Source organism: Pelecanus crispus, chromosome 8 (assembly GCF_030463565.1).
Source record: "Pelecanus crispus isolate bPelCri1 chromosome 8, bPelCri1.pri, whole genome shotgun sequence".
NCBI lineage: Eukaryota > Metazoa > Chordata > Aves > Pelecaniformes > Pelecanidae > Pelecanus > Pelecanus crispus.
The window spans coordinates 27,839,119-27,853,688 of record NC_134650.1 but is presented as its reverse complement, the minus strand read 5'-3'; the positions used below and the strand labels follow the sequence as shown (position 1 = coordinate 27,853,688).

The following is a 14,570-nucleotide window of genomic DNA, read 5'->3' as shown; positions in this document are numbered from 1 at the left end:
TTCTGTCTTGCTGAGTGGCATTAGCCGCGGTGGACAAGCAGTATGGAAAAGATGCGAAACCATCACTATATTGGTCATCATCTGCCTAAATCAAGAGGAAGGTTGTGCAGGGAGCAGGAATGAGCTGCAGCCTTGGCTTAGGTGGGCAAAACGTGCACAGGGACGCTAGACTTCAGCCTTCAAACTGATGGACAAAAATTCTGCTGATAACAAGGGCAAGTAGGAGGAAAGATATTGTCTCCCAGGGTACCTAGAATCTGTTCTAATCCCAAATCACACACCCTAGGTGATGAGGCTCTTTGTAATACAAAATCTATACGTGAAAACTTCATACAAAATCCTCCTTTTGCTTCTCTCTGTTTCTGGGCAATTCTTTGTCTTTTCTTCTCTGTGGTACTAGCGCTTTGGAGAAAAATGTGGTTCACTGCTGGGCTTTCAGACCCCTTTTACTGCACTCCCCAAGTGCTTGATGATGGAGCATGTGCCAAGGGAAGAATAAAGTTATTAGTTTTGCTGTGGAGAAGGCAGCATTTCTCTCCCTTTCAGGAAGCCCCCATGGGAGCTGTTCCCTATAGGTGTTTTAATGCAAATCATCTCAGTTACGTGGTGATCCATATAGACTCTGCAAAACTGCACCTGTTTCAAATAACATGAACTTTAGGGGAAACCTCTGTCTGGAGTGAATGGTGAACTCAGTATCAGCTCGTGCAAATGGGCTCTCCTCCATCCACTGTGGGCATCTAAATAGCTGGTACTCCCTGCCCTGCTGGAAAAAGCAGTGCTGACTGAAAAACACCTGCTAGGTAATTTAAGACTCGCTGCTCACTCTGTGTATTGGTTGTACTGAATCGTGTGCAGGGCAAGTATGTCTGCACCAGTATATGCACCTTTGAATTATTCCTGCTGAAGCACACTGCAAAATACATTTGGAATTTATTTCATGCAGGAAGCAGGGGCATTTGGCAGGAGATGAAGACCATCCTTTAAAGTAAGAGCCAGGTGGGCACCAGAGCCCTGACTGGCATCTTGCCATGGCTAAAAAAATTAAGGCCAAAACTGACATATGTTATAAATACTTGTCTGCCTATGTCGTTTGAAGCTGCAGCTGACTGGATGCCCTTCTGGTCATGGACAGCCTTGGCATATTGTTTATGAAGTTTCTTTGCATGTGGCACCTCAGATTTTGGAAGTCCTTTTTTACTTCATACCATAAGCGTGGGTTTTTTTAAAGCGAGTGGGCAGATGAAGGAGGTACTTGAGTAGGTCTCGGGAAGGACTTAGCAGGGTTCTCCAGAAGAGTATGATAATGGGTTTGGAAAGTTGCTTAGTTCTTTAGAATTAAAGTTATTCAGCTCCTGGCTGGCATCCAGTATTTGGTATTTCTCTTGCTTAGCCTGAAATAATTTCTCTCACTCAGGGGTTTGTGTAAAAATGTTCCTTTGAGTTCAGAAACTAATGATTAAGGGTGACCATCTGTGACCTCTTAGTAGGCATCTGGATGTACATTTTCCACTTCTGAGGTGTTGAGATAATGCAGCGCTGTTGCTGCTGGGACTAAAAGGCATATCATCAGATATAATAATACTTTTCAGCTGCACATGTTGTTTTTTGGTCTTTCCTAAATGAAAATGAGTTTTGCAGGTGGCTAACGCTAAAGGATAATTTGTTCCCATGTTTATTTGAAGCCTTGTAGCAAACCCAAAGCTGTGAATTGAAGATGGAAATAGAAGTAGAACGTGATTTCAGAAAAACCTCCATTTTCTGTGCTGGTGAAGCAACTAAGCTGTGTCTGCTGATGCAAACCTTTCATCTGCCCAAGTAAAAGGGTTATTATCTTCAGCTGAAGCTGATCAGGTGTTGAGTGGCATTTGAGCAACACATTCAGGCAGCTATTTGCATGAGAAATATGCTGTGAAGATGAGACTTTGATGTATTTGCAACTTCTGAATTCCCATTATGTTTCTGATTGTGCTGCCCCATTGGGAGAGCCTGGGACATCTTCCCTTGACTGAGCTGAAAATGAAGAAGGAAATTTCACGCTCTGCTCCTCCACCTTATCTTTTCCATTCGGAGATAACTTTCCTGCTCCTCTCTATAATTGAAGAGAAGCCTGGAGAAACACATTAACAGCAGCAAGTCAGAGGCCATCAGCCTTGCCTTAGGGAGTCAGGGAGGTGTTGGGAAAGAGGAAGAGGTGCTGGATGGTAGACTCATGACAGTTTTGGTTGGAAGGGACCTCTGCAGGGCTCTAGTCCCTAGTAGTGGGACTATCACCAGCACTGGACCAGGACAGCCCTGGCTTTGCTATGCTGAGTCCTGAAGACCTCCTGGGATGCTCTCTGGGTAACTCCTTTCAGCACTGCACCACACTGGGCTTGCTTATTAAGTACTAGAGCAAATAATCATGGTGGGAAATTTCCAGAAATACCTTTTTTTCCTGTGTGAAAATGCTGATTCACTCAAACAAAGTGTTGGGCTGATCTGGATCAATGTAGCTGGAGCTTCTGACCTGAGACCTGGAGGTTATGTGGGGGACCGGCACACACTCGGAGATCTGGCTGCTGAGATGCTTGGCTTGAGCTTGTAATCCCTGGGCTGTTGGACACTCTGCTGCTATGTCCCCTCTGTCTGGTTTTGCCATGCCACCTTTCCCTGGGAGAAAGTCTCAAAAATGGCAGTGTGTTTCAAGAAAGGCAGGTAGAGAAGAAAAAAAGCTTATAAGTGCTTTGAACCAATGGAAACCAGCAGAAGGTCAGTACAGGGACAACTGTGATAAAAGCCCAACCACTGGATGATCTGCAATCAGGGACATGGTGAGGCACAGAGGTGACTTCCCAGGGATCCTTGTTAGCTCAGGCACTCATCAAGCTGCTTGCTCACATTTTAACATTGGGTGGGGGTTTTGGAGAGAAATTTATTTCTCTCTGGAGTATGCAGGAAGCACAGCGATCACTCTGGGCAGCCTCCTCCTCTTGCTGGTCATGGCAGTAATTACTCTGGGCAAATTCACTTAATTGAGCCCACTGAGGAGATGCTCTTGCAGCATGGTTATTGCTCTTTAAACTCCCAAGTACAAGGGAGAAGTATCACGCTTTGGGGACTTCTTTGAAATAGTTGGATGTGAACCAGCAGGGAAAACTATTTCCCTGTTGCCAATATGTTTATCTGGTCAAATTATCCCAGTGTATTTAAGTGGTGGGGGCTGGTGAGCAATAAACAGTCCTTTCTGTGGCCAAACTAGTTTATGGCTCGGACTCTAATTTTTCTGAAGATGCTCTAGGTTGAAAGCTGAGCTCTCGTGTTTGGCTCCTATTTCTGTTGGAGAAGTTAGATCCCAAGTGGCAAATGGGGGATCTCCAAAGTATACCATTGCCTTGGAAAGTAATCTTGAAGGGTGCACATCCCCAGCATGATTGGGGATGCAAGGTTGTGCTGCTCCATGTTACAGCTTCATTGGTTGAAAAGCAGAGAAAAGGGTCTGAAACCAAAAAGACTTGGATTTTCTTGATTTTTTTCCTACTTTGAAAGAATGGCTTTTGTTTTGGAAAGAGATCAGATAGATGTGGCCTCTACTATGCAGACAAAAGCTGTATAACACAGAAGTCTTTAATTCATTTAAAGTCACTTGAACATTATTATATTCTGCTTAGTTAGTTGGGTTATAGCTTCAATAAGTTCTTTAATTAGTCATACTATTAATGTAAGAATGCTTAAAATTAAAAGCTAATTCACAGCCAAGTGTTCTTGTAGATGAAAGATTGGGGTTTTTTTCTGAAAAAATGAGAACAACTTGTTGCAATTTTTCTTTTTGGTTTATTGTGGCTTATAGGAATATTGAATATTTGGCAGCTGAAAAAAATTAGTAACTGATGCTCTTCTAAATGTTTTCGTGTCGAAGGACTTCGTGATATGTGATCACTCCAAAAATATCCTCTAAAGGGCAGCGCTGGGATGAAGGGTTGGGGACAGCAAAGGTATTCATGGAGAGCCACCACCTCCTGTTTCACGAGGCTTGAAGCCCAGATCCTGAATGTTTGCATCATAAAAAATCCTACTGGCATAACACATGGGGTGGTTAGTTACTAAAGCATTAAACTACTAGAGCAGCTTGTAAATTGTTTTGTAGCTGGATATTGCACATCCCTTGCATTGCGAGTGCCCACGTTGGGCAACAAAACCCCCTGTAACACCGATGGGGATGTGGCTGCATGTCAATGATGTTCCCAACAGGCACACTCCTGCAGGATGGAAGCATTCTAGGAAATGACATGGGTCATGCTCAAGTACCCATTGATTTCTCCTTACAAATTTTCATCTGAACATTATCATATTTCTTAAGTCAGCTTATGACTTCAGTAATTTCTTTAATTAGGCTTATTGTTAATGCAAGATGGCTTAAAATTAAAAGCAACTTCTCAGCCAAGTTAACATTCAAGCACAATTAAGTTAAATAATATGATGGCAGGACATGAGGAAATAAAAGACCATTTTTTGGCAGCAGCAGATCAATTATTGCAATGCAAAACCATGTGGAATACAATAATAGATTTTTTTTCTCGGTAATGTGCCCTAGCTGAAAACCCATAACCACTTCAGTAGGTGTTTATAAACACTAACTGGCTTCTGAAAAATATTATTTAAGCACTTTGTGAGTGAAGCTGATGTAAAAACTACTCCTGTGCATGTGCCTGAGAGTATTTGTTGACTTCCCAGGCTCTGTGCTGGCAAGAGCTTTGATGAAAGACTGACCATGGTCCTTGGGCAGGCATGAGGCTGTTCCAGTGTTGGGAATGCATCTTCTGTGTTTCTTCCCCTACCTGATTTTTTCTCTGCCTGTGAATTGCTGAGACTCCGTGTTAATAATCACATGCTGCCAAAGCACTGTGGACTGTTCAGTCAGGAGTCTGCTCTTTTGGGTAGCATTTCGGATGTGTATATTCAGTGGATTTGGGCATGAGAACGTCAAGTCAGGGAAATTTTGCTCACAGCATCCCCAGGGCGTTTTGTAGGATTCAGTGAAGTAATTCCAGGGTTTGAGAAAGATGATAAATCTCCGAGGGAATTAAGATAAAGTAGTGTGAAAGCTCATTTTGCAGAGAGATGTATGTGCCGCCCACACCTCTGGCTGAAGCTTGTGCCAGCGTGTTTGATGCCAGCAGCTGCCACGCCATGTAGCCTGCACCATGAAGGTGTCTGAGACGAGAGATGACTTTTTTATACCATGACAGACGTGAGTTACACAGAAGGGTATGTGATTCAGTAAACTGCTTTTACAGCATGAGACAGGTCGGGTGGCACCTTTCTGGCAGCCAGCATCTCATGGGATCAAGATGTTCGTGTTTGCCTCCAGCGCCTGGCAGGTCCCATGGCTCAGGAGTGGCAGTGAAGGGGTCCCCAGAACCATCACCTGGGGCTCTGCTTTTGGGGAGAACCAGGCCACGGGTGGCACTGTGAATCTGGGGACTTTCCTCCCCAGGTATCACGAGCGCACACATGCATTCCTGCTTAGCTGTAGTGCACCTGGCTAACAGGCCTAGGGGATGAAATGCATCTAGTGAGAGGCCAGCAGGGTCCCCGAGCTGCAGGAACTTGCATCTTCTCAGGCAGAACCTAAATAGAAAGGAAAAAAGTCTCCTATATTAGTCTCTCTGCTAAAGCAGAAGCTCTCTTGATAACGTTATTTGAGTGGGAAATGCAGCCTATGCCCCTTCCCATTGCCATGCGCAGCCCAGCAAGGCTGCTCTGCTCACATGGGGTCTAAGCCTGCTGCAGAAGATAGCAGAATATTTCAGCAGAGATGAGATTTTCCTGGTACTTCAGCTTGCTGCAAAGGTACTGTGCTTTGTGTTGTGAATCCTTGATGACAGGGTTCAAGTGTGGCCTTGGTAGTGAAGATCAGTCCCAAATTAATGCTTTCCCACCATGCATCATCCCTTTAGAAGAATATCTCATCCCAAGAGAGGAGCAGCAGTGAGTGAAAGCTTCAGTCACGGAGACAGGGAAGAGCCCAGGTCCTGCGGGCTGGGCTGGAAGCAGACCAGTTTGGTCAGGGCATGGGCAATGGTCGGGAGGATTTCAGGGCCCAGAGCAGGGCTGCAGGAGGATGCCACTAATGAAAGCGGTATTGAAAACAACTCTTTCCCTAATCCACTTATGTTGACAGGTCAGACAGAGCAGGGATGAGTTTAGTTAAAGAAATAGCTTTCCAGGACATAAATGGATTACTAAAATATAATTCTATTAAGAGATCATTCCAGTGCTTGAATGGCACTAATAATTGTGTAGGAATCTAAGGCACAAAGAGATTAGCAGCAATCTTTATTTCCCGAGCAGGTTGTCTGTTGAGATGTCGTTACATAAACTAAATGTTCATGTATTAAGAAGTAATTGTGCAATTTTGTCCAGAGGGAGTCCTGTGCACAGCCCCGTGGATGATTTGCAGGGGCAGAATCAGGAGAATTGATTCATCTAGAAAAGTAAATTTTGCAAGTTTTTATTCTGAGCAAATGGGAAAAAACACATTCCTGTGCCACATAGGATGCCTCACTGGGGTGTTGCCAGGGTGGATATCTGGGAGGAAGGCAGAGGAGTTGCTGTGCCAGGTCCACCATAGGCACAGGTCCACCCTCGGGGGGGTGCACAAGTCCCCATTTCCCCCTCAGGGAATATCCAAAATACCATGTGAACCCATCCCAACTGCACAGATGCTGAAAATGCAGAGGTGTATGGATGCCCTGAGTGGCACCAACCATTGCCTTCTCCTTAGGCTGTCCCCGCCGGTAGCTGGGGAATGCTGAGGGGGTGGGTAACGTTGCAGGTGGGTATCTGGCATTAAGCCTGCAGAAATCCTAACTGTAGCCTTCATCTGTCCTTTACATTAAAATAATCTTTCTCTCTCTTTTTTTTCCTGCTTTCTCCCCCGCCTCGTCCTCCCTCTCTTCCAGCAACGTGGACACCAAGGAGCTGTGTGGTGAGTGCAGTGCCTCTCTTGGGGCAAAAGCAATCATTATGTGCAAGTATGCTTTCGAAGGATGCATGAAACCCATTACAAATCTGGCAGTGCCGTGCTGGCTGTGGAGCTCAGGGCGGGTCTCAGCACTTCTGCTGGTTTGCCCCTTAGGCCACAGGAAATTGGCAAAACTTTTCTTCATTTTCTTGCAACACAAATGGGGTCAGAGCTGAGCGGAGCACCTGGCTCCCATTCAATAACAAGCCGGAGTTTAATTTCTGGCAATGTCATGGCTTCCAGCTCTGCTCTGAAGTTCAATAAACCCGTATCCCTCTGCAATACCCATAACATGTTTCTCCTTAGGCAAACCTTCGTGTTTCCCAGCAGGCTGCCTAAGGTACACCACCTCTGCTGCACCTCCCATGCCTTGCAAAAAGTGAAGACTGAAAAGAAAATTTATGATAATGTTTTGTCCTATGCCTTCACCAGAAAGGGAGTATTTCCCACTGGGACTTCTGAAGGGATTTGCCTCAATGGGAGGTGACTTGTGCATGGGGCTCCTGCTGCTCACGCGGGTGTACTTTCCCATGGACACTTGATATTGGGAAACGTTTCCTGTGCCCCAGCTTTTTGGGAGTACATGGGGGGACAGAGGTGTGTGGCCTTGCAGAGGGCTCATCCATCTCTTCTCCTCCCCTCCCATGCCAGGATGCAGAAGAACATATAAAGCCACCTCAGCAGGTCTTCATCGTTTTGCCACTAATTACAGCCTTCAGAGGTCTGCCTGAGAGTGGGTTGCACAGCCAGAAAGGCACTTGCTGGGGCACCTGTGCCAGCACCAGGTGGTTACTCGATATTCCTGATACTTTTGAGACCTCTCTGTCCATCGCAGCCTGCGGGTCTGCCTGCACCAGGACATTGCCTAGGGTTTCTCGCCTCCCAGTGTACTTAACCCCTGCCACCACCCTGCCTTTCTCACCGCAGCACCCCACAGGATTTTGAGCATTCAAGCCTGCAGCAAAGGCAGCAACCTTTCAGCTGGTTAACCCCACTTGTTGCTGCTTTGGCATGCAAGAAACAAAGCCTTTCATAAAATCTTTTAGTTTGCTGATGATATGATAGGCTTGTTCCCATCAGTCCTTTCTCATCATGTTAGGTCGCCTTGTCAGCTGACCCAAGAAACCAAAACCCCACAGCTTGTACAATCAACTTTGCCAGGAAATAAAGGGGTAGTAACGTCATTGCTTGACTCCACCCTGCTTTCCTGATCAGTCTGATAAAATCAGGAAATCACACAGCTGTCACCCAGAATGATCCCACCTCACTGCCTCTCCTGGGGCTGAAGCTGCCGGGTGAGGAGGGAGATAAACCCATGACCTCCTGCAGGAACCTGGAGGAAGGATCAATCAGCGTGAGATCCTGCCTAGATCCGTTATCTGCTGGATACCTGCCCTTGCCTGCAATTTCTTATTTGCTTGCTACTCTTCTAAGTATTAGTTTAAACATAAAACCTCATTTTGGCAAAATGGGTTGTATGTTGTAAGACATTGAGAGCATTTTAAAAGGGATTTCTTGAGCCCTGCAGCTTATATGAGAAATTTGATATGGCTTAATCTGTATCAGGTAGCATCTTATAAAGTTCTGGGGTTTTTTTCCTGCCAACAAATGCAACAATCAGTCAGCAGCACCTAGACTGACTTAAACACGGTTGTGTAGCTCTTTACTTCCAGAGGAGCTCCCAGTCATAGCTGGGAGCACTTAATACACCCAGAAAATGTGAGCAGAGCTACCAAATTGTACCTGCCACCTTTCAGTTTAAATGAAACACAGACGTTGCATGCAACAGTACAAGCTGTCCAGCAAACTGAGGTATACTCTACAAACAGGAGATGCATACTGACCTGTTGCAGACTACCAATGTGGTGGGTAATGGCTTTGCTGGGGAGAGGTACGGGGGGGGGCACCCACCTCCTCCTACACCAGCCCCAGGTTGCAGTGATACTTATCTCCTGAGCATTGATCCCATTGCTCTCTGCAGACATGTAGGAGCCATGAGCAAGAACCATGTAGGATAGGAAGAACTGATCTCAGATGTTCATGTGAATAAATAAGGCTAAAACAGTAGAGCTGAATACTTTGGTTAAGTCAACGCCGTTCTCCTCCCAGGTGCTCCTTGGTTGGTCTTGAGGGCTGTGGTCGGTCCACAGCAGCTCATTTCTCCTGAAATGTATGGGTCCAGCTTTTTATTTCAGGATTTAGAGAAAGTCTTTACCTTTAAGATCTGCTCAGTTTTTCTTTCACAAGTAATAAGAATAACACAAATAAACATGCTGCAGTGAGAATAAGCTGTTTGGCTTATCATGGAACAGCAAACAGCTGCTGTCAATCATGCTGTGACATTCTGGTTTCTGCCAAAATCTTCTTCCCCTCGGATATGTTCTTGGGCTGTAAATAGCAATCGGCACTTCTAATTAAGCCAAGAGAACCTAATTAGTGGGATTGTTTCCTGGAGTTTATGTCTTGTTGCATTCCACAGAGATGTCACCTCGGTGTGAAGCTTTGTGTCTTAGCACTAAGGAACAGTGCCAGTGGCTTTTAAGGAACAGCTTTTAGCTGTAGTCTGTGTCAATCACCCAGAAACTGGGTAACTTCTCATCTACACTGCAAACTCACTGCACACCTCACTGCCATGCTTTACTTCTTGCTGTTTCCATTGTGAACAGCAAATTTCAGGACTCCATAGCTCATGCATGAAACTGCCCCAGGGCTCATATGTGTCATGGAGCCATTGGCCGCGTGGGGAAAGACCAATTTTGGCTGTATTTTGCATCAGTGAAGAGTGGCTGGGATTGCATCTGCTGCCGGAGCTGCAGTGCAGCCTGGCATGGATCACCCCTCCCGCAGGAGGGATGAGGATGTCACGGAGAAAGTGTGGACTCCCTCTTCATGCAGAACATGTGCTTTTGGGCCCAGCTTGCAGCTCTGTTCTCTTCCTTTTGAGGCACATTTTGCTCTCAGAAGCCTGCGCAACCTGTGATTATGGGCTGAGGTGCAAATGTGTTGGGAATGTAGGGAAAGATGTAAGGCCAGTCTCAGCTCATATAAATTGGGATGACCCTGACAGGTATTTGGATGCTTTGAGTGGTAAAGACTGTCAAGGGAATGGAAAGGGGGTTGCTTTTGAGACTTCTCCCTCCATGTTGGTGTTGTGGTTTAACCCCAGCGAGCAACTAAGCACCATGCAGCTGCTCACTCACTCCCCCTGCCCCAATGGGATGGGGGAGAGAATCAGAAGAGTAGGAGTGAGAAAAACTCCTGGGTTGAGATAAGAACAGTTTAATAATTGAAATAAAGTAAAATAGTAGTAGTAATAATAACAATATATTAATAATAGTAATAATAATATACAAAGCAAGTGATGCACAATGCAATTGCTCGCCACCCACTGACCGATACCCAGACAGTTCCCGAGCAGCGATCGCTGCCCCCCGGCCAACTCCCTGCAGCTTATATACTGAGCATGATGTCATATGGTATGGAATAGCCCTTTGGTCAGTTTGGGTCGGATGTCCTGGCTGTGTCCCCTCCCAGCTTCTTGTGCACCTGGCAAAGCATGGAGCTGAAAAGTCCTTGACTAGCATAAGCAGTACTCAGCAACAACTAAAACATCAGTGTGTTATCAGCATTATTCTCATCCTAAATCTAAAACATAGCACTATGCCTGCTACTAGGAAGAAAATTAACTCTATCCCAACTAAAACCAGGACAGTTGGCAATAGGAGGGAGAGACCAAGATATGGTCAAATGCAGAAGTGGGCATGGAAATAAAGCACCTAAGTTATTTTCAATGGGAGCTACTGTTTCTTACACCTCTTTTTTACAATGGTCCCAAACTTCATGGGAGTTGCACCACTTCCCATCCCTGCAGGACAATCTGTGGCTTAAACCTTATACCTTAAACCACACTCAGGTTTTTCTTTCCACCAATAAATAGATAGACCTTGCTGTGTCATGTAGCCTTGAAGCGTTAAGTTACATCAATAGTTCCCACCATGTCTCTCTTGGTTTTCTCAGACTATTTTGCTGACCATATGGGAGACTATGAAGACGTCTTGGCCTCACTGGAGACACTGAACCTCTCCATCCTGAAGGCAATGGACTACACCAAACGGGTGAGTCCTCCTTGCTGCACCTTGTGCTCCACAGGCTCGGAGCAAATGGTGCAAATGTTATGTTAACAGAGCATCTAAATCTGAAGAGCTTCATCCTATTCAGCAGTGTTGTCTCCTCATGCCATTTCATTTGTGTGGTAAGTGCATCATCGCAGCAATATCATGACAGTGGACTTTTTTGTGTTAACAGCAGATGAATCTTGAAAATCTTGGCCAGATTGTAAAACAAGGTGCCAATGTCATGTGCAGTAGATGGTGGCATGGAGGCTTTGTGGCAGAGCACCTTCGCAGCACCTGTCCTAAGTCTGACAGGAGGTCTTGGCTGTGCCATGGTTTACTCTCTGCATTACCTGAAGCATGAAGGTGCTCCAGTTGTCTTCAGACAATATGGCCCATGTGTCTCTTGGGTGGGATTTTGAATGCATGAGTTCTTGTTAGTGTCATTGGGAGTGCTTTTGGAATCTTCATATTATAGAGCTGCCACTAAATACAGCTTCTATGTTGGAAGGCATCCTGAGTTCCAGAAATACAGTTGCTCATGTGTGCAGCTGCTGTGTTAGAAACTAGAGGGCTGTGTGTTTGAAGGACTACAGGGGAATCATGCAAGCACCAAAACCGAGACATACCCCATCCTATTTTATATGTGCAGAGTATCCCTAGCTTCTTAAAAAATCCACCATATACCTTAATGATACTGACTAGTAGACAGTGGTACTGATCAAGAACCATATTGAAGTTTATTTATGAATACCTAGAAAATCTGAGCTGATGTACCAGATAAACATCCGCGCTGAGAGGTGCACCATTCATTTGGTGTCTTACCAGGAGGACAGAAGTGTTTATAGAGCTCTTGTTCCTTTGAAACCATTTTTCTGTCCTTTCCAGACTACTTAATAAAGTAACTGGGCTGTATCAGTGATATTTACTGTCTCAGGATAATCAACCCTTGTTCCACTTCTACCTTCAACCGTATTTGCATCATTCTTTTGTGCTACAACAAGAGAAAACTAGTCTTCGTCTTCACTGGTGAGCAGTAATGTGGTGCACTGAGGACCAAGCCAAGGAGGGAGGTTTTGCTTTTTCCTAGTTCAACTCCAGCCCTCCTCTGAGTAATCCAAATTGAAATCTCCCTTCTGTTTATCTTTGAAGCGAGAGGAGAAACTCAAATTACTCCACATTAAAGATGTGGTAATGATAAGAAGTTTTAGGAGTTAGAATGGGAAACAGCAAATTTCTCTCCCCCCTGGTTGCTGAGTAAAGAGCCTAATTTCCTTGCTTGATCAAAATCCATCCTTTTTAATGTTTGTGAGGAGGGCAGCATGGAAAGTGAAGCCACATATTTCACATGTTGATATCTTACCACAATAAACTAAAGGCAAAAGTCTTTGGCCAAGCACTGATCTGTCTGAAGTGTTTGCGAATTTTTTATCAACATTATGAGAGGGTAAAAAAAATCAGAACGACAGTAATAGTTCATTTTTTTAAATTAAGATTCTGAGTCTGTTTATGCATCATTCATATTCATTATTAGCAAATTTTCTGGCAGTCATATTTGCCAACTATGTATTTTAAAAACATGTTTACATGCTAATAGATATCTCAGTAATTCAATCCAACTTGCTATTCGTGATGACTTCCACCATTGCTTTTCAAATGTGAGGTTAATATATATGATTAATTCCTCCTGGTATTTTGCAAGAGGAAGATGGCTTATTCCCTGTTTATAAATTAGGCATCTGAGCATGTGGGTATTACCTTGCATAAGAAATCTGCAGCAAAAACAGGATGGTTATTCATAATCCCAATACACTACCTTCATAAGAAGAGCATCTTTCTCCCTCCTTGATTCAGCAACTTGTGGCACGATTCACCTGCCTTAATTGAATCATAGAATCATAGAATTGTTTAGGTTGGAAAAGACCTTTAAGATCATCCAGTCCAACCATTAACCTAACACTACCAAGTCCACCACTATACCAAGTTAAGGGTAGAGTAGTAATTTCATGTTTCCTGGCTTGGTGGCTGGATTATTTTTTAATGAAAGTAAAAACTAGGAATCATTAAGGTTGGAAAGGACCTCTAAGATCATCAGTCCAACCATCAACCCAACACCACCATGCCCACTAAACCATGTACCAAAGTGCCACGTCTACCCGTTTTTTGAACACTTCCAGGGATGGGGACTCCATCACCACTCTGGGTAACCTGTTCCAATACCAGACTACCCTTTCCATGAAGAAATTTTTCCTAATATCCAATCTAAACCTCCCCTGGTGCAGCTTGAGCCCATTTCCTCTTGTCCTATCGCTAACTACTTGGGAGAAGAGACCAACACCCACCTCACTACAACCTCCTTTCAGATAGTTGTAGAGAGCGATAAGGTCTCCCCTCAGCCTCCTTTTATCCAGACTAAACAACCCCAGTTCCCTCAGCCGCTCCTCATAAGACCTGTGCTCCAGACCCTTCACCAGCCTCGTTGCCCTTCTCTGGACACGCTCCAGCACCTCAATGTCTTTCTTGTATTGAGGGGCCCAAAACTGGACACAGTATTCCAGGTGCGGTCTCACCAGCGCCGAGTACAGGGGGACAATCACCTCCCTGCTCCTGCTGGCCACACTATTCCTGATACAGGCCAGGATGCTGTTGGCCTTCTTGGCCACCTGGGCACACTGCTGCCTCATGTTCAGCTGGCTGTCGACCAACACCCCCAGGTCCTTTTCCACCAGGCAGCTTTCCAGCCACTCTTCCCCAAGCCTGTAGCGTTGCATGGGGTTGTTGTGACCCAAGTGCAGGACCCGGCACTTGGCCTTGTTGAACCTCATACAGTTGGCCTCGGCCCATCAGTCCAGCCTGTCCAGAGCCCTCTGCAGGGCCATCCTACACTCCAGCAGATCGACACTCCCACCCAGTTTGGTGTCATCTGCAAACTTACTGAGGGCACACTCAATCCCCTCATCCAGATCATTGATAAAGATATTAAGCAAGACTGTAACAGGTAGAAGTTATTTACCTAAACCTGAGCTGGTCACCTCCATCATGATGTTGTGGAGGGAACCGGGGAGATACAGAGCATCTTTCTCCTGTGATGCTGAAGGATCACAGCACTCTTCATCTCAAATCCAGACACTTCCCTTCTAGATGGCTAAAGTCAGACGAGGGAGTGCCACCCCAGCATCCCCTCATCACCCCCATTCTATCAGCCCATGGGGTGTGTTGCTCTTCACTGCCTGGCAGACTTTTGGCAAGCAAGCAAACAGAGCAAGACTCCTTCACAGAGAGGAGCTGGCAAAGAAGTATTTAATGAAAAACATCGCTTCCTGCTGTGATTTTGTGAACAAAGTGGTACAAACCTCATCAATGAATTATTCAAAGGCAGGCACCTTGTTCAAGTAAAGAACTGAAGGGAAAAAAAAAAAAAGAAAATAAGCTGTTTAGGTGGTAGAGAAACT

At 45.1% G+C, this 14,570-nt stretch overlaps 1 protein-coding gene across 1 annotated transcript in view; it reads left to right on the top strand.

The window, feature by feature from the left end:
- Window positions 1-14,570, top strand: part of NECAB2 (N-terminal EF-hand calcium binding protein 2) — a 92,004-nt gene that overhangs the window by 58,331 nt on the left and 19,103 nt on the right. Inside the window, exons 4-5 of the mRNA XM_075715724.1 lie at window positions 6,945-6,970; window positions 11,024-11,121. Coding sequence (XP_075571839.1) covers window positions 6,945-6,970; window positions 11,024-11,121 — 124 coding nt within the window. The remainder of the gene's footprint in view (window positions 1-6,944; window positions 6,971-11,023; window positions 11,122-14,570) is intronic.